General features: G+C 47.7%; 1 protein-coding gene across 1 annotated transcript; it reads right to left on the reverse strand.

Moving 5' to 3' along the window:
- Positions 1-9,421: 9,421 nt before the first annotated feature.
- On the reverse strand, positions 9,422-16,220 carry LTBR (lymphotoxin beta receptor (TNFR superfamily, member 3)). Its single transcript, XM_008589700.1, has 10 exons — positions 15,951-16,220; positions 15,743-15,839; positions 15,297-15,422; positions 15,068-15,220; positions 14,626-14,722; positions 14,350-14,447; positions 11,809-11,910; positions 11,442-11,467; positions 10,705-10,933; positions 9,422-10,343 (listed from the first exon to the last, which is right to left on the reverse strand). Exons 1-10 carry the CDS (start codon positions 16,044-16,046, stop codon positions 10,102-10,104), a joined length of 1,266 nt encoding a protein of 421 aa, XP_008587922.1. The 5' UTR covers positions 16,047-16,220; the 3' UTR covers positions 9,422-10,101.
- Between the last annotated feature and the right edge of the window lie 2,879 nt (positions 16,221-19,099).

The following is a 19,099-nucleotide window of genomic DNA, read 5'->3' on the forward strand; positions in this document are numbered from 1 at the left end:
ATTTGCTGCCTTCTTAGGAGGCTGACAATGTCCACTTGAGGACAAACTCTCTGGAGAGGGGGGGGGACACAAGGTAAAATTTCTTCTCATGAGAGAAGTAACAGCCTCAAAGATGTGTAAAGAGATGCCTTGTATTGAGAAACAGACCTTCCTTTTGAAAATATCTGAGAAAGACAAATGGAGATGGGTAATTTACCTAATCTCAAAACAGAGATTGTCTCCAAATTGCCTAATCTGAGGGATCTGAATGAAGTGAAAGGTGAGCCACTCTCTGGAAGGATTTCCTGAAGCAGTTCCTCTTAATCTGTGTTTTTTGTTGATTGCAGATGGTCTGCAATGTCTCTGAAAGTTTCCAGAGGCAAGACAAAATATTTACAAGATTCCCAAAACTCACACTGGCCTGCTTCTAGAAGAAAACTTAAACAAATTGACCCATGTTCCTTTAAGACACACCTTTACAGGGATTTTCTTTTGGTTAGGTACTATTAATTTGCTCAACAAATATTTACTTAACACATATTGGAAAAGAGAATTTTAGAGCTGTCAGGAACTTATGGCATCTCTTACTCTGATTCCTTCACTCTAAGACAAGCAACATGAGAACCAGAGAGGTAAATTGTAACTCACTCATTCATTCATTCAACAGGTTTATCGATCACTTCCTAGGTGTCAGGAAACAGGCTTTTGTATGTGGAATAAAAGAGGAAAAAACACTGAGAATAGTCAAGTGAGGTAAGAGGTTTGTAGAGAAACAACCACAATTCAATGAAGAGAATTGTTTTAGTAGAGGCTATTCAAAAAGCAGAAGCAGCTTAGGAGAAAAATTAACTAAATCTGCTAGGGTATCTGAAGATTACTTCACAGAGGAGGTAGCATTTGAGCTGTGGCTTGACAGATGAGTAGGGGTTTGCTAGGTGGGCTAGCTGTGTTTATTCCAGGCTGTGGAAATGGTATGGCAGATTGATCGATGCAATATGGTGCCAGGCAAAAGAAAAAAAAGAAAGAAACTGTCTAAATATCCAACAGTAAAAGATTAGGTAAGTATATTATCTTATAAATGATGCTACTAAAATAATGTTTTAAAGTATATTATTAATATGGGAAAAATTAATATCATTATTGAATGGTATAAGCAGATTAAACCACATGCTGAATATTACTGTTTTTGTAAGTATGTAGAAGAATTTATACTTGGTAGGACATAGTAGTGATTAACTTAAAGAGATGTGATGTTGGGTGACTTTTATACTCTTTGCTAAGCTGAATCTTCTAATTTTTTCCTATGATGAACAGGTCTTACCTATGCAACAACAACAAATAAAGTCATAACAGAGTAATTACAAAGAGTTTCTGTGTTGTCCTGGAATATAAGATGGGGATACCTTTTAGAATTAATAAGATAAAGCATTAAAACATCCAGCACTGGACCTGGCATATAGTTAAGCATCATTAAATATTAGCTACTGATGCTACTGTGATAACAACTGCAATATCAACTACCACTACTACTCTACTAGTACTATTACAACAACACTACTACTACCACACCGTGACTATGGCTACAATTACTATTACTGTCTGTGGTTCAGAGGCAGGGCTTGAAACCATGGAAGGGACAGTTTGGGGCTGTGATTTTGGTGTTCGAGACTCAGTCCAAGGTAAGAGGCTTTGCTCCAGCAACAGCATTTGGACGGGAGGCAGAGTTAGGGACTAGACACTAAGGCAGAGACTCAGTTATCAGGTCGGCACCTGGTCTTGGTGATGCCTAGGATCCGTGTCTCCACTTTAGATCCAGTTGTCCTTGGTTTGAAGGCCTGGGCATGGGGGGAGGGTTGCAGAGGCTGGGGAATCCTTGGAGAGCTTCACTAACCCTATTATTGCCATGAAGACCCTTGCCTGTGTCCATATTTCACGTGAACACATAATGACTGAGAATCCTACTCCTCTTTTGAGTGCAACTCAGTGAAATTCTTGCCCATCAGAAAAGGAGATCACCCTGACCCTTTTTATCACTTCCATCCAAGCTTTTATCCACCTACAGTTTCTCCTTCCAAAGCCAGATCTTATCTAATCTAACCATCACTTTCCAAGTCTGAAATCAGTTGGTGTTGCCCTCTGGAACTTCCTCTTCCAAAATTATCTCCCACTGTGAGTTATTGGACCACTCCATAATATCTTAGCCCAACTCAGCTAAATCCAACCACTTTTGGCTAATTGATTTAACAGTAGGATCCCTAAGTCTTAACACGCCAAAGAAATTATTGTGCATTTTTTTTTTTTTTTGTCTTTTGTCTTTTTTCCGTGTCCGGCAACGGATCACAACCCTCAGTGTTGCCCCCGTACCGGACCGGGGACCGGCAACGGGATCGCAAGCCTCGGCGTTGCTCCCGCGCCTCGCTCAGCCAGTGAGTGGGAACCGGTCTGTATGTGGGATCCGAACCCTCGGACGGGAGCGCCACCGCGCTTCCCAAGCGGCGCACTATCCAGTGCGCCACCGGGCCGGCCCCCATATTTAGCCTTATAAGAAACTCCTGAAGGGTTTTCCAAAGTAGTTATAATATTTTAAACTTATACCAGCAATTTATGAGAGTTCCAGTTGTTCCACATCCTGGCTAATATTTGGTGGTGTTGCCAAATGGACCTCTCTGTCCATCGTGCAAGGATGGGTGCAAATGCAGGTGTTTTTGTAAATTTGAAAATTTTAGTTTTTTGGTGAAGATGGGTGCCAGGTCATCTGTTGAGAACAAGAGGATAAGGTAGGACATGGAAGTCTGAACAGAGGAGGAATGAATGATCATTGCATTGAGGGAAGGAAGAGGTTGGCCAGAAGGTTGTAGCAGGATAACCAGGCAGTGTTCAGGGCCAAGTGATGACCACAAACTTGAAGTAACAATATACGCTGATGTGTGAGACTGCCCAGTGGTACCTAGACATCCAGTTGTACACATGGAGAAGGAAATAGTTCACTTCATCCGGGATTGGGATGTCTCCATAAAGGTATGATTAAAGTTCAGAGGGGTAAGGGAGTATACAGTATCAACAGAAGAGTGGCAAAAATAGTGGACTGTAGGATGCAAGATGGACAGAAAGAGAAGTGAAAATGGAAGGAGCTGATGGCTGAAAATGAAGTAGAGGAGGCAGTAGACTGCAGTCCTGACTGGAGAACAGGTGGAGTGGAGCAGTTGAGCAAGAACTGGAGGTTGTGGTCAGAGTCCCACATCTGTAAAGTGGAGGAAATAACAGAGTTGTGATGCGGGTTAGATGTGACAGAACATGCACTTCATAAACTGTGGAACACTGTGCCAGTGCTGGTTTGTTTCTTCACTAGACTGTCAGCTTCTTGAAGGTAGGGATCACGTCTCAGATATTCCTGTCCTTAGCATAGTGCCTGATGCCTAAAAGGTGCTTGTGAGTCTGAGTGTTAGAAGGATGAAGAAATGAACTGATTTCCCTTTAAGATTTTGGCTCTGTGAGAATTTTCTGGACTCTCTAATCCAAAAAGTAGCTAGTCCTTCAATATTCTTGAACACAGGATATTGTGTCAAGACACTTGCACACAGAACAAATCATTGCCCACAAATTGGAGAGACTGACTGGCAAATACAGAGAATCACAGCTCACAGAGCAGAAACCCATCAGCTGAAACCTCTGTGGGAACTAATGAGGGGTAGGGAAACCTGAACTGTAATTGAGAAATTGCTGGGCTCAGTGGACCAGACTGAGGATAAAAACTCCAGGCCCCTCACGCCTGGGTCCCCCATACTTTTGTGTTTTACCTCCAGGAGCTCTACCAGGTTCTCATAGGGAATATTGGAGAAAAATCCCCTCCTGCTTCTGGCAAGGGGAGGGAAAAAGGAAGCATTTTGAAATACACCACAGCATTCTGTTCTTCCTAACAAGATATGCCCTCAGTTGAGACCATTTAGCCAGAGCCTAACCTGCTGGAGTATTGTCACAGCCTGACTGACCCTGGGGAAGTGGAGGGGGGAAGGAAATAAGCAACCCCAGAAGACTCTAGCCTTCATTGTAGAGGAAGAGAAAGACCCAGCTCCAGCCCCCTCTGGCCATTCTGTCCCACCAAAGGGGGAAAAGCTGGGAAGCACTGGTGAAGGTCACAGTCCAGGGGCACAGGCTCCCCCAGACTGAGACCTAATCATAGGACTATAGAAGTCCCCTCCCCAACACTGTAATGCCGCATTAATAAAGGCCTACTTACAGCAGTTCCTTTTACTGAGTACATGATGCCTGGCTATCAAGAAAAAATTACAAGGCATACTAACGCATAAAACCAGAGTTTGAAGGGACAGAACAAGCACTAGAACCAGACTCAGATATGGCAGGGATGTTGATATTATTAGACTGGGAATGTTAATCATGATTAATGTACTAAGGGCTACGATGGATAAAGTAGACAGCATGCAAGAACAAATGGGCAGGGCCGGCCCATGGCTCACTTGGAAGAGTGTGGTGTTGATAACACCAAGGCCACTGGTTTGGATCCCTATATAGGGATGGCTGGTTAGCTCTCATGGGAGAGTGTGGTGCTGAGAACACCAAGCCAAGGGTTAAGATCCCCTTACTGGTCATCTTTTGTAAAAAAAAAAGAACAAATGGGCAATGTAACCAGAGTGATGGAAATTCTAAGAATCCAAAACAAATGCTAGAGATCAAAAACACTGTAACAGAAATGAAGAATGCCTTTGATAGGCTCATTAGTGGAGTGGATATGGCTAAGGAAAGAAGCTCTGAGCTGAAAAATATCTCAATAGGAACCTCCATATCTGAAAAGCAAACAGAAAGGAGACTGAAAATATAGAACAGAATATCCAAGAACTGTGAATCAACTATAAAAGGTGTTGTTCCACTTTCATATGTATAATGGGAATTGCAGAAGGAGAAGAAAGAGAAAAAAGGAACAGAAGAAATATTTGAAACAATAATGACTGAGAATTTCCCTAAATTAATGTTAGACACCAAACCACAGATCCAGGAAGCTAAGACAACACCAAGCAGAATAAATGCCAAAGAACTACTCCTAGGTATATAATTTTTGAACTACAGTCAATTAAAGATAAAGGAAAAATCCTGAAAGAAGCCAGAGGGGAAAAAACACCTTACCTATAGAGGAGCAAAGATAAGAATTACATCCAACTTCCCAGAAACCATGCCAGCAAGAAGAGAGTGGAGTAAAATATTTTAAAACATTGAGAGAAAAAACCATAATAAAGACTTTCTCAGACAAACAGAAATTGAAGGAATTTGTTGCCAGGAAACCTGACTTGCAGGAAATATTTTTAAAAAGTTCTTTAGAGAGAAGGAAAATGGAGGGCCGGCCCATGGCTCACTTGGGAGAGTGTGGTGCTGACAACACCAAGTCAAGGGTTAAGATCCCCTTACTGGTCATCTTTAAAAATAAAAAAAAAGAGAGAAGGAAAATGGAGGGCCGGCCCATGGCTCACTTGGGAGAGTGTGGTGCTGACAACACCAAGTCAAGGGTTAAGATCCCCTTACTGGTCATCTTTAAAAATAAAAAAAAAGAGAGAAGGAAAATGGAGGGCCGGCCCATGGCTCACTTGGGAGAGTGTGGTGCTGACAACACCAAGTCAAGGGTTAAGATCCCCTTACTGGTCATCTTTAAAAATAAAAAAAAAGAGAGAAGGAAAATAGTATAGGTCAGAAAAGAAGAGCATTGGAGAATGCACAAGAGAACATAAAGTGAAAACTTTTATTTTTCTTATGCTTAATTGATGTAACAGGTAACAGTCTGTTCAAAATAATAGCAATAGATAAATAGGAAGATATACGAAGAGTTAGTGGAAAATAAATCACAAATGTCTCTTTAATATGTGAAAATGTTCACTTACAATGAAATGAAAAACTTCACTCACAATAAGAAATGCAAATGCAAATTACACTGAGATAACGTTTACTTATCTTTCAGATTGGTAACGATCAAAATGTTTGATAACATACCGAGGTTCGTGTTTGTGTATTGAAATAGACACTCTTGTAAACATTTTTTCTTTTTCTTTATGGCAGCTGGCCAATAAAGGGACCTGAACCCATGACCTTGGCATTATAAGGCTGTGCTCTAACCAACTGAGCTAACCGGCCAGCCCTGGAAATGGACACTCTTAAAAATTGCTGATGGTCAGTCTCTGTGGAGGGCAATTTGTCAATATTTATCAAAACAAAATGTATTGCCCTTTGACCCAGCAATTTTATTTCTAGCAAATTTTTATAGCAGTACTCCCACATGTGCAAAATGACATAGGTTATTCTTGTAAAATTGTTTGTAATGGTATAGGTTGGAAATGAATTAAGAATCCTTGAAAGGGATCTAGTTTTTAAATGGTAAAGCCATGTAATAGAATACTACATAGATATAAAAATTAATAAGAAAGTTTTTTGCTACTGATATGGAATTATGACCAAGCTGTTTTGATTTTTTTTTTTTATTATTTTGGCTAAGCTGTTTCGATAAATGAAAAAGGCAAGGGGAAGACTTTACGTTTGTGTATCCTACCATTTATGGAAATAAAGGAAGAAAGGAATGTATTTGTATATATTTGCTTGAATATGCATAACTTACCTCTGGAAAAGTATTAGCAACAGTAACATTGGTTGCTTTTGTGGAGGGGACCTTGATGGTTGAGGGATAGGAGTGAAAGAGAGACAATTCACTGTTCACTCTTTGATATTTTTTGAATTTTGAGCCAGGTGAATGGTGAATAAATTACCCATCCAAAAGAAGAGAAAATAGATGAAATTAAAACTAAAAAGGAAAGGAAACCTGACTTACTGTGATTCACACAAATGGGGAGATGCTTTTCTCTCTCGGAAGAAGAAACCCAGAAGTGGGTGCTTACTGACTGTCGGCTCAGGTGCTTGGTGAGGCCTCAAGAACCAGGTTCTTTCTCTTCTTCCAGGTCCTCCATCCTCTGAGGATTGGCTTTTTATCTCCATGGCTGTTTCCTCATGATGGCGAGATGACTGCCACAACTCAGGCATGATGTCCTCACACAAAATATCCCCCAAACAAAAAATAAGGGTCAAGGAAAACCAGCATCTCTCTCCTGATGGTGCTTTTTGTCTTGGGAAGGAAGACTTCCCTGTGCATGTTATTGTGCAGTGGCAAAGACGAGTGGGTTTATTGGCTGCTAGGATTGGGGGAGGAACCTCCCCTGATGATATCCTTGAATCTCTGCCCTAGTACAGAAATGGAGTTCTGTTCCTAGGAGAGCTGCAGAAGTCTGTTGGGTAGGCGGCAGAGAGAATCTGCCACAGTTGTCTAGGTAAACAGCTCCATCTTTTGAAAAGGGAAATTCTTAACTACCCCAGGACGACATATCCTCACATCTCCCAGTGCTACCACTGTCTGCCCTCTTGCATCTACTTTTCTTTTGGACGATAGCCTTAGCCTCCTCACTGGTGTCCCAGCACCCATGCGCACATTGGTCAAACTGTTAAGTTTTCTCCTCCACGTGCTGTAGGGCTGGGGTTCTCAAAAAGAGCATGTGAAGGACTAGCTGGGTTCAGACTCAGTTATCCCATTATCAACTACTGTTATATCCTGTTCCATCTCTGAAGACCACAATCAAGAGACTGTCTTCATGGATTTCCTGTCAGCTTTCCATTCTAGACAGGAGCTCCCCTCAATGTGGAGCATGTTCTGTTGAAGTGTCTTGGACACTGTATTGACTCAGCACTGGCAGAATAGGCACGGGCACTGCTATGGGTTAAATCGTGTCCCTCCAAAATTCCTGTGTTGAAGTCCTAACTCCTAGTACCTCAGGTTGTGACTGTATTTGGAGATGGGGTTTTTAAAGATTAGGACACACACATGCACAAAGGGAAAACCGTGTGAAGACATGGGAGAAGGCAGCCATCTGCAGGCCAAGGAGAGAGGCTCAGAAGAAACCAACCTCAGGGCTTGCTGGGTAGCTCAGTTGGTTACAGGGCTTCCTTAGAACACTCAAGGGCATGGGTTCAAATCTCAGCACGAGCCACCAGAAAAAAAGAAGCAAAAAAATAAGTCATCTTGCCTCACAGCTTGATCTCTGACTTCCAGCCTCTAGAACTGTGAGAAAATAAATTTCTGTGCTTAAAACCCCTAATCTGTGGCACTTTGTTATGGCAGCCCTAGCCAATCAATATTGGCAGATATAATCCTAAACCTGAATGGTGTCACATAGAGCTGAGTCTTAGCACCATTTGTTTAAAAATGTTCTCCTCCTTTTATTTTGTTGGAAAATGTGTAAAATCTGTATTTTATCTAAACGCATTGGAATGATTATTAAGGATTCATGTTGTCTGACTCCAGCATACTGCAGGAGTGGGAGGATTTAACTGTAATGATATTTACTTCTTAAAAAAAGAAGTTGGGTCTAATACTTTCACAGTCAACCTTAAATAACCCATCCACTAAGTTGGATCAGACAACTCCTGGGGTATGTGTTTTGCAGCTTCACCACCTTGATGAATCCCAGCAACAGAGTTCCTACCATCAGATCCACGACAGGGCCTTTTATGGCAGGAGCAGTCAGCTGAAACAGCTCCCGTGACAAGCTGCAATTGTCTCCACCAGGCAGCATGGTAGATAATTCTGGGGACCCAAACATTTACTAAGAGAGGGCCTTAAAGATTTAAAGTTTTCTGTGGGAAAAAAATAAAATAAGACAAAAAACCCCAGAAAAAGTAAAAGTCATGAGTGCTCCTTCTGAGCTCAAAGGAGGCCGGCCTAGATTTCCGTTCACCAACAGAATGTGAACTTGCCCTCTCATGTTTTTTTTTTGGGGGGTGGGGGTGGTTGGTACAGGAATCAAAACCTGGACCTTGGTATTATCAGCACCATGCTCTTACCAACCGAGCTAACCGGCCAGCTCACACGTTTAAAGCACACATCCTTTCCTTCAACCAACCTTGCAGAACACTTTTCACTTTGCATGGTGGCTGGACATTTTAGAGTTGACAGAGATGTAACACCTGTGGAACACGCAAGAGATCTGATTATTTGAGAAAGGCAGCCCATTCTACCCATTCAAAGAGTTTCTGGAAGGGTGTGGTATGTGGACTTTTTTTTTTATCCTTAGGCTTTTCGGGCCAGACTAACTGGGGGCAAATCCCAGCTCTGCCATTTGCAGCTGAATTGGGGAAGTTACTCTGTGCCTTGGTTTCCTCATTTGCTAAATAGTAATAAAATCTATCTCATGGGGTTGTGATGTTAGTATGGGAAAGCATCTAGAACACTGCCCAGCATGTTGTTAGCTGTCACTGGCTGATGTTATCATGACCTGACTACACATGCCAGTCCCTCATGGAAATACCATGGTGGGATTATATTGTAATGTCTTGACCTTTGCCTTTGACACTGTTCCAGTGAAATAGTATTTTTATATAAATCTCAAGAAAATAAATCATCTTGGTCTCAATCTCCTCTTTATTTGCATGTGGTTACAAGTTATAAATACACTCACCATTTTCCTCCCCTTCTAGAACTCTCCCCATACTTGTAACCCTCCCCAGCCCCCCAGCTTGTATCGCCTCCCTTCGCTCTCCTCTAGGAGGTGAGGAGAGAGATGTTCTCCATATCACTTCGTCTTCATATAGGGTCTACCTCAGTCTGTGTGAAGTGTGGACCCTCAAAGGGTCTCTGAAGCTTGGGGATGAGCACCTCGAATCCTTCAGAAGTCCTGGTGATGTTCTTGCAAGTGACTGTGTAGCTGGCTCCCTTCTGTGCCATGCTTAGGGTACAGAGTGCCATGGTGGGCCACAGTTAGCATCGTATGCCCTGTCCGTGCCTGAGGCTGAGCTGGCGCAGCCCCAGTGGGCAGGTGGGTCTGGAATAAGGTCTCTGGCTTGCCCAGGCAGTGGCGAGAGTCCTGTGGAGGGCACTGTACCCAGCCGGTGCCCAGTCCTGCTCTCAGAGAGGTGTCTGAGGTCCTGTCCTTTAGGGCTCTGCCTCTCAGGGCCCTACCCAGGCCCTGTGAATCCTGTGTGGGTGGGGCGGCCTCAGGGGAGAGGGTGCTCTCTGCCGCCCTTCTCCTTGCTTTCCCCAGACACCATCAGTCATGGGTGACGAACTGGCTCCTTGGGCCTCTGTTAGCAGGGGGAGCGCCCCAGTGTCTCTGTCTCAGCCAGGTGCCAAGCTTTGCCATCTTCCTGGTAGGGTGTAGAGAGCCCAGGAGGGTCAGGGGCACCTTCCTCAGGAATGGGGTATGAAGGCTCTGGGGGAGCTGGGGGGTCTCCAAGGCCCTGTGCTCCCCCTAGTACTGGCCCATTGTAGATGTAGATGTTGCCAGTGACAGTCACAGATCCACCAGTGACATGAATGCCATTGGTACCTGTGGGAAGGGAGGCAGAGTGAGGGGGCTGAGGGAGCACTGCTGAGGAATGAAGTCCCCCAACGTCGGACCCACTGGTCCTGAATTCTCCCAGCCTTCTGCCAGCCTTTTGCCCTTTCTGCCTGTCCCCTCGCCCATTTGCCACGGGTTCCTTGAGCTCTGTGTTCGTTTCTCTGATTCTGGGTTGTTTAGTTTCTTACCTTCTCTCTAGCTGTGACTCTTGCTGTCTGTTGGAGTTTCTGTCTTGCCTCTGCTTCAGTCTTTTTGTTTCTTCTGGTCCATGCTCTCTCTCCCTCCTCAGCAGCCCTCCCTCCCCATCCTGCCCACACTCCCTTCTCCCTGCCACTTGTCCCAGGCTCACCGTGGGCCACCTGGCCCTGTTCCCCAGGCTCGGGCTCCAGCTCCCTGGTCTGGCCCACAGGACTCTGCTGTTGTAGCACCTCGTCCTCCAAATCTAGGGTCGCCGGGAGCCTGGCAGAGGCTGGGGACGTGTCTCTGGAGATGGGCAGAAGTGGCACTACCAGGTCAGGGAAATGCGGGTTGGCCATCGGAGGCTGCCAGCTTGCAGCAACTGCATTTGATTCCTCTCCCTGCAGGAGAGAGATAGAGAACCAGCCAATGATGAGGCCACAGACCCCGTCCTTCTTTAATTCCCACAGTCCGTCCCATGTGTTGGCAGCTCACTGCCCACCTCTGCCCCTCACTGTGCCCATGCCTAAGGGTCTTTGCACTGATGTCCCGTCTTCCTGCAGCACTTTCACTCTGATGGCCGCACCGCTGGCTTCCTCGCTTTTCAGCTTTCTGCTCAAATATCAACTTATCAGAGAGACCTTCCCTATCCATTCTAGAATAACATGCCCCCATCCTTTGCCTCCGTCACTCACTGTCCCCTTCCCTGCTTTATTCTTGCTCCACTGGCATGTAAACTCCAGGAGGGTAGGTACTGTTTTGCTCGGTGCCTATAACAGTGCCTGGCTCATGGCATGCTCAACAAATTATTAGCTGAGGGAACGAGTGAGTGCTGAAGCTTGCACACTCCCGGCCTTGTCGCTCATCACCTCTGTCCCTCCTTGCTGCCTTCTCTGCCTCCCCCATTACCTCTGGACGCCGCTTGAGCAGGAATCCTGCAATGCAAAATGAAATGGGTGTAGGGCCTCCAGCAAGCCTCAGACCACCAGCCTCTCACCCTCCGCACCCGGCCATAATGTGTTGCTGCCCACCTTCGGGTCCCAGAAGGAACAAGCTACTGAAAGCCTTTACTCCAGCCTCAGAATGAGGGGCCGGATGAAGATAATGATGTCTATGCCACGTTGGGGGCAGGAACTGGGAGTCTTGTGGGTATAGGGGGCAGAAGGGTCTGCACTGGAGAAGTTGAATATTCCTCCCCTCACCCCTGCCACCAACCCATCCAGGTGGGGATGGAGGGCCCAGCCTGCCTCTGTGCCAGCATCCGGCTCCTTCCTACCCAGCTTTCTGCAGAGAGAGGGGTGGCTCTTCCAGGCAAAAATGGTGGCGAGGAGCAGAAAGGAGAGCAGTGGCAGCAGGATGACCGGCATCAACACAGTTCCTGCCAGGACAGCAGACAGGGGGGACAGTGATGACCCCGAGAACAGCAGAGGGAGAGGAAGTTAAGGGGGAGCTTTCCGGTTCTCTGGCAACCCAGACAGAAGAAAGGGGAGCAACTTTTTTCCTGCTAGCCATACTGCAGTTCCTAAAGGCAAAATGAAAGAGACTTCCCTTGGTTTACAGAGAAGGGGGACTAAGTTGGACTTGGGGTAGACCTCCTGACAGCCCGGGGAGACTCTGTCATGGATGGAGATGTGCTGGGGGTGGGGCAGGTGTCCTCTGGCTCCGACATTGGGATTGGTGCAGTCTCATGGGTGAGGGGGGGAGCTTGGGCAGTTGGTTGTCAAGGCCTGGAAGTGGGGGTGGGAGGCAATAGGGGAGAGTGGGGCTTGGGGTTGTCAACAGACTCAGACTACAGGATGGAGTCACACTTCTGTGGACTTGGCCCTCTTACAGAGGGGCCACTGCAGAGGAGCTGGGATCGCCACTCTGTACCTGTGGGAGAGTAGGGGAATCTCACTTCTGAACTCTGCCCATGGCCACCAGGGACGGGGGGGGGTTGTGAGTTCTCCACCCCCTTGCTCAGGGCAGGTTCCAGGCAAGGAGTTTGGTTTCTCTGGCTCTGATCTGCAGCGGTGGATAATTTCTATCTCTCTATGGGCCTCAGTACCACCATCAGTAGCATGGAGTCTACAGTGCCCATCAACTATGCCTGCAGAAGGCCAGGAGGACATGGACATTTGTGTACTGGGAGTTTTGCCCTTTCTGACCCACCTAATCCATGGCCTAAGGTAAGGGGATACGGTATGGGAGGCATGAGAAGAAATTGGACTAGGAGTCTGGACACCTGGGTTCCTGCCCAGAGGTGTGACTTTTAAGTCATTTCACCTCTGCGCATCATATATGAAATGAGGAAGTTAGCTTTCATACTCTAAAATTCCAACTCTAAGATGCAAGTCATATTTGATACTTAGTTAAAAATTAATGAAGACACAGAAAAATATTTATAATATATTGTTGAATGAAAAATCAGACTATAAAACATGAAAAGTACTCTACTTTTAGTAAAAAATATTATATTATATTATATTTATTATATTATATTATATTATATTATATTATATTATATTATTGCATAGAAAAATGTCTGGGAGGATATATACTAAAATATTAAGAGCGAATGTGCTTGGTGATGGCTCCGTGGGTAAGTTTTAGTTTTGCTTGTCTGAATTTTCTAATTTTCTATTGTGTGCATGCATGATGCCATGAGCTTTGGAGTAAGAAAGACCTGAGTAGAGGCCTTAACACCAGTTACCACCTGGATGATCCTGGGCAAGACACTTAACCTATTCAAGCCTCTGTTTCCTCATCCAGCCAGTGAGGAAAGTAATAGAACCTACTTCACTGGATCATGAAGAGGACTAAATGAGTTCATGAATGTAAATTGTTTACAGAGTGCTTGACACACTAGCTCTTAATAAATGGAAGCTATAATTGTAAATATTTGGTAATTTTAAAAAGTTAATAAATTCTCTGCCAATTAGTAACCAGTACAGTCATTAGAAACATCTTGTAATCATAGACTAGGCTAGGAAACCAATTGGTTCACAGAAAAAACCAAGAAAGAGTCAAATGGGGGATCATCTCTGCAACGATGAAAGTATGTAATCTAATAAAGAGGTATTTAGTCTAGTAAACGGATTATATCGTGTGCAAGATGATGAAAGTAATGTCAGTTACAATCACATCTCAGCATGGGAGTGTTTCTTGGCATATTATACAAGGGCACTTCAAAAAGTTTGTGGAAAAATGTAATTAAGAGATAAAACAAATCCTTCCATGATCTTTTTGAAGACCTTGAGCATATAACTTAAAAAGTGTGTATGAGGCCGGCCCGTGGCTCACTCGGGAGAGTGCGGTGCTGATAACACCAAGGCTGCGGGTTTGGATCCTACATAGGGATGGCCGGTTGGCTCACTGGCTGAGCGTGGTGCTGACAACACCAAGCCAAGGGTTGAGATCCCCTTACCGGTCATCTTTAAAAAAAAAAAAAAAAAAGTGTGTATGAGTGTGTGTGTGAGATTGTGTATGAGTGTGTGTGAGTGTGACTGTGTGAGTGAGAGCATGTGAGAGTATGAGCGTGTGTGTGTGAATGTGTGATTGTGTGTGGGTGTGACCGTGAGTGTGTGAACGTGTATGAGAGTAAGTGTGAGCATGAGCATGTGTGTCTGTGAGAGTGTGTGTGTGTGTGAGATTGTGTGTGAGTGTGTGTGTGTGTGTATGAATAAACAAGCCTGGGGCTACTCCAATTTCTCTTTAAGGAACATTTTTTCTTGTCCCAATTCTGGAGGGAAATGATAATCTTTCCCCACTTTTTAAGATGGGGGGATTAAGGCACTTCCCCAGACTCCCCGTTCTGCCCCTCAGCCTTGTGCCTCACCTGGCATCTCAGTTGGCAGCAGATCTGATTGGTTTCTGCAGCTTGTGTCAGACTGGGCGGTGCCTGGAGCTGCCTCCACCAGGCCCTGGTCCTCACACCTGCAGAGGAAAGAGAGGGCTAGGACCTCTTAATGCTGCCATCTGCCAGTGCCCCCTCTCAAGTGGGCATATGGGGCTGGAAGTGGTGAGGTGAGCCCATGGAGTCAAGAATGGCTGGGGGTTGTTAGCAGCTGGGGCTTCTTGGGGAGTGGAAGGAGCAGGGGTGGGGTTCACTCACCTGGTGTGGGGCTGGCAGCGGGCGGTGGGGGAGGAGGTGTTCTGGAAGTGCCCTGCCTTGCAGGGGATGCAGTTGTTGTTAGCCTCCCCAGCTTCATCTGGCAAGAGAAAGGCAGGCCGGCCAGGGTGAATGGGCAAAAGGGATCCCACCGGATGGCTCCTTCTTGCCCACCACCCCTTTCTGTAGCTCTCACCTTTCCCAAGCTCTGCTTTGCTTCCTACCATTTTGCCCAAGTTTCTCCAGTGCTGAGAGGAGCCCCTACCTGTGCCCCTGCACCTGTCCCAATTCCATTTCTCTGTAGGCCCCTTCTGAACCTTTTGCACAGAATGAAAAGACAACTACCTGGGGGGTCGACATGGACACAGTACCATGCTCCCTGCCCCCACTCAAGATCACCTATTCCCAGCTTCCTTTTCACCCTCTGCCCCCAGTGACTTCTGACCTTTGACCTCCACTTCGGTGCCAGGCGGGCAGTCAGAAAGTGGCTCACAGTGCTCACACTCAATGGCCCAAGAGGCGCAGAACATTCCTGGCTGGCAGTGGCACTGGGTTTTCTGTTTGTTAGTGCAAGGCGCGATCTCCCTGAAGCCCATCACTGGTGGGGAGATGGGAGAGCTCAGGGAGGGGCTGCACTCCAGAAGACCCCAGCCCCCCAGGCACATTCCACTCACCTGGGTCACAGCGGCGGCACAGCTGGCAGGTGGGGAGGTGGTTCCAGTACTCATTGTAAGAATTTTCGGCGCATGTGGTGCAAACTGTGTCCTGGCTGCGGCTACACTCAGCTGAGACATAGGTGCCTAGAATGTGAATGGGAGAGTAGGGGTGTCAGGGAACAGGGTTCCACCCTCACTTCTGCCAGTTGCCGTGCATGTGACACCGGGTCTGTCCCTCAGTCTCTCTGTCCCTGCCGCATCCCCCATGGCTCTCCAGCTACCCCTCTGTGAGGAGGGTGAATCTCGGTGCCTGCACATGACTGATGGCCAGTGTCTCTGACTCTGTCTCTGCCTGCTAGTTTTCCTGGGGACAGTGTCCACCTTCCCTCAGAGGCAGCAAAGTGGCTGGAGCCCCCTGTAGGCCACCTCCTTGTCCCAGGCTTCCTCCGGCCGTTGCCTCTTACCTGGGGGGCAGCGGGAGCAGCAGACCCGATGCTTGGGCTCGTAGTACTTCTTCTCCTTGTCCCAGCAGGTTTGGTTCTCGGAGCGGTATGGGGGCACCTTCAAGGGGAGAATTAGTTAGGGGTCAGCATGGGAGGGCAGAGGGACTGGAGAGAGGGCTGCTCAGACCTCTTTTCCCTACATTTGCACCCCCCGCTGGGCCCCCCGTACCAGCTGGGGCTGGGATGCTGCCAGGAGCCCGTAGAGGCCCAGCGCCAGTGGCCCCCAGGCCAGGCCGCGGGGAGAGGCGGCCCAATGCAGGCGCATGGCGGTCAGTCTGCCAGTCGACCAGATGGCTGGAGGCCTGGGGGGAAGGTGAGAGTCCCGGACGTCCTGGGCAGTGATGGCGGCAGCTTCCCAAGCCCCGTGGCTGGGACAGGACGCGGGGCTGATGTGCCCCCTGGGGCCGGGAGCGGCCGGGCCTGGCCTCCAGGGCTCCAGCCGCCAGGCTCAGGAAGTGGGAGTGGAGCGGGCGGGGACAGGGAGCGCTGGGAGCTGGGGGCGGCCTGTCGCAATCGCACCAGTCGCATCAGGGAAGAGGAACAGGCTTGACTGCCTCGATGAGGAGGGGAGGGGGGCCGGGAAAGCACGTGAGGGCAGCAGGGCCGGAACTGGGCCTCCTCCCTTCTTCTTTGGAAGCCTGACCGGGAGAAGAGGGCTGCGGGGCAGGCCAGGCCCCGCTGGAAGGGAAGGGCAGCAGAGCCAGCAGACGGCTAGGGCAGAGCTGACCAGGGAACAGATGGAGCTCGAGAAAGAGCAGCAGACAGCAGGGTGCCAGGTCCGCTAAACACTGAAAGTGCACTGAGCAGACACCCGCAGACAGCCAGCACATGTGGCATCGGGGACCCAGAAGTCCCAGTTGGCAGATGCCTGGGTTCCTGCCCTGACACCAGCTTTTTAAGAAAAGCTACAAGAGCTGGCCCTCCACCCTCTTGGCCTAATCCATTCCACATACCACTGGGCACAGGTTCCCTGTAAGACACTTGCAAGGGTACATGGGCCCTGTTCCCCTGTCCTTAGAGAACCCCCATTCTAGGGGGTGATGGGGAGGATGTGAGGACTGGACTCCTGAAGAGTTGGGGTAGGCTGGCTGGAGGTGGGCAGCCACAGTCCTCAGCTCCAACTTCCTCAACCGTGAGCCTTTGAAACCCTCTGAACTGGACAGTCCAGCCCCTCACCTTAAGAGTGAAGGAGACTGAGGCTCAGGGTGCCATGTCAAGGAGACCAGGATTCCAGGGAGGCTTAGTCTGGTCCCTGCCCCCTTTCTTCCCACCATCTCCCTTCAGCTCCTCAGCAGCCCCACAGAGCTGTTTGCAGTGGCCCCTTTATGCCTGGCTCTCTGATCTCCATGTGTGTCCCTGGCTAACTCCCATCTGTCCTTGAGGATTCAGTAAGGCTCTGGGAAACATCCCCTACCCCAGGCTACCCCCCACCCAATGAAGACTGCTCTCTGTAAGCTGCTCTTATTTGCTGCCCCACCAGGCTGTGAGCTCTGCGATGATCTGGACTGAATCCTTAGGCCTCGGTTCTCAGTGCTCAGCCTGGAGTCTGGCACGTACCACACACCTAATACATATTTATGGAATAAATGAATGAGGTCCACATCACACAGCCAGTCCATGGCAGAACCAGCTTGGAGTCCAGGTCTCCTGTTTCTAGGTCCCAGCTCATTCCAGCAACCATGCTGCCTCCTTGTGACTTAGGGGTGTCACGCTTGGGCTGGGGGGCTAAGCTTCTCTGGTCACCTGGGCACTGTCCCTCTCCCTGAATAACTGTGGTTAGCACTCATTCTTACCCTGGTTGGACTGATGGCTGGACAGGCTCTTGGTGGAGACGTGCTGGTGCAGGAGTGAGTCTGGGGAGGACAGGTCTCAGAAGGGTGGGGAGACTTGCCTGATCTTTAGACATTTCCTCTGTGAGGCTGTCTCTCCCCACTTGGTGCAGGCCCAGGACCTGCATTCTGTTTCAACTGTATGTACGGGTGGTCCGAGGCTGCCCAGAAAGGGAAGAAATATCAGAAGGGCGGCACTGCTCAGGGCTGCTGCTCTCTCCAGGTCAAGGGAGCTGGGGCTGGGACTGGACTCACCACTGAGCCCTTAAACACATAAAGGAATGTGTGTGTGTCAGCCTTAGAGCCTTTTTTTTTCTCCTTTCTTCTTTTTACTGTTTCTTATGGCAATCTCACACAAAACCTGATATACAAAAGGAGAGAAAATAATATTGGGAACCCCATATACTCATTACCCAGCTTAAATTCATGGCCAGTCTGTTTCCTCCATATACCCCTTTCCCCCACCAATAAACACACTCATCTAATCCCCACTGATTATTTTGAAGCAAATCCCAGACATCACGTTATATTATTTTCAAATACTTCAGGATTTTACTCTGAAAGACAAGGACTCTTTTTCTTTTAATTGAGGTATAGCAGACGTACAATGAAGTTCATAAAGCATACTAGTCTCATGTCTACAGATGAGTGAATTTTCACTTTGGTACGTTCTTGTGTATCCTCCCCAGAACATTTCTTGCACTACAAAAAGTTGCTGCATGCCCTTCTCAGTCCAAGCTCCTGCTTCACAGGTAATCACAATCTCAGATCCTTTGTAACCCCAGCTGGCTGAACTATGTCCGTCTTTCTGCAGCCAGCCCGATGCAGTCACTTCAGCCCTCAAGGACTCGTTAGGTCCTAAGGAAAGAGCCCTGAGGTCTGGGTTTTTTTTTTTTTTTTTTTTTTTCCCTTTTTTGTCTTTTTTCGTGACCGGTAACGGGATCGCAACCCTCGGTGTCGCGCCCGCACCGCGCTCAACCAGTGAGCGGACCGGTCTCTATAGGGGATCTGAACCCTCGGTGGGAGCGCCGCCACACTCCCAAGTGCCGCAGTCTACCAAGTGCGCCACTGGGCCGGCCCCATGTCCTGTTTTTGTTAACAAAATTTTATTGGAACAGACCATGCTCATTTGTTTGTATATTGTCAATGCCTGCTTTCCTGTTATGACTCCAGAGTTGAGTAGCTGTGCAGTTAGGACTGTATGGTGCACAAATACTGGCCTTGACAACAACAACAACAAAAAATTGCTGACCTCTGGGCCGGCCCGGTGGTGCACTGGAGAGTGCGCCGCTTGGGAGCGCTGTGGCGCTCCCGCCGACGGTTCGGATCCCATGTGGAGACCGGTTCCGGCTCACTGGCTGAGCGCGGTGTGGGCGCAACACCGAGGATTGCAATCCCATTGCTTTTGATGTTGGTCCATCACTTCACCTCTCTGGGTCTCTCTTTTCATGCCAGCCAGCTACTGGTTCTCTTGCAGCCCTATTCTCTA

Source organism: Galeopterus variegatus, unplaced genomic scaffold (assembly GCF_000696425.1).
Source record: "Galeopterus variegatus unplaced genomic scaffold, G_variegatus-3.0.2 Scaffold5596, whole genome shotgun sequence".
Lineage (NCBI taxonomy): Eukaryota > Metazoa > Chordata > Mammalia > Dermoptera > Cynocephalidae > Galeopterus > Galeopterus variegatus.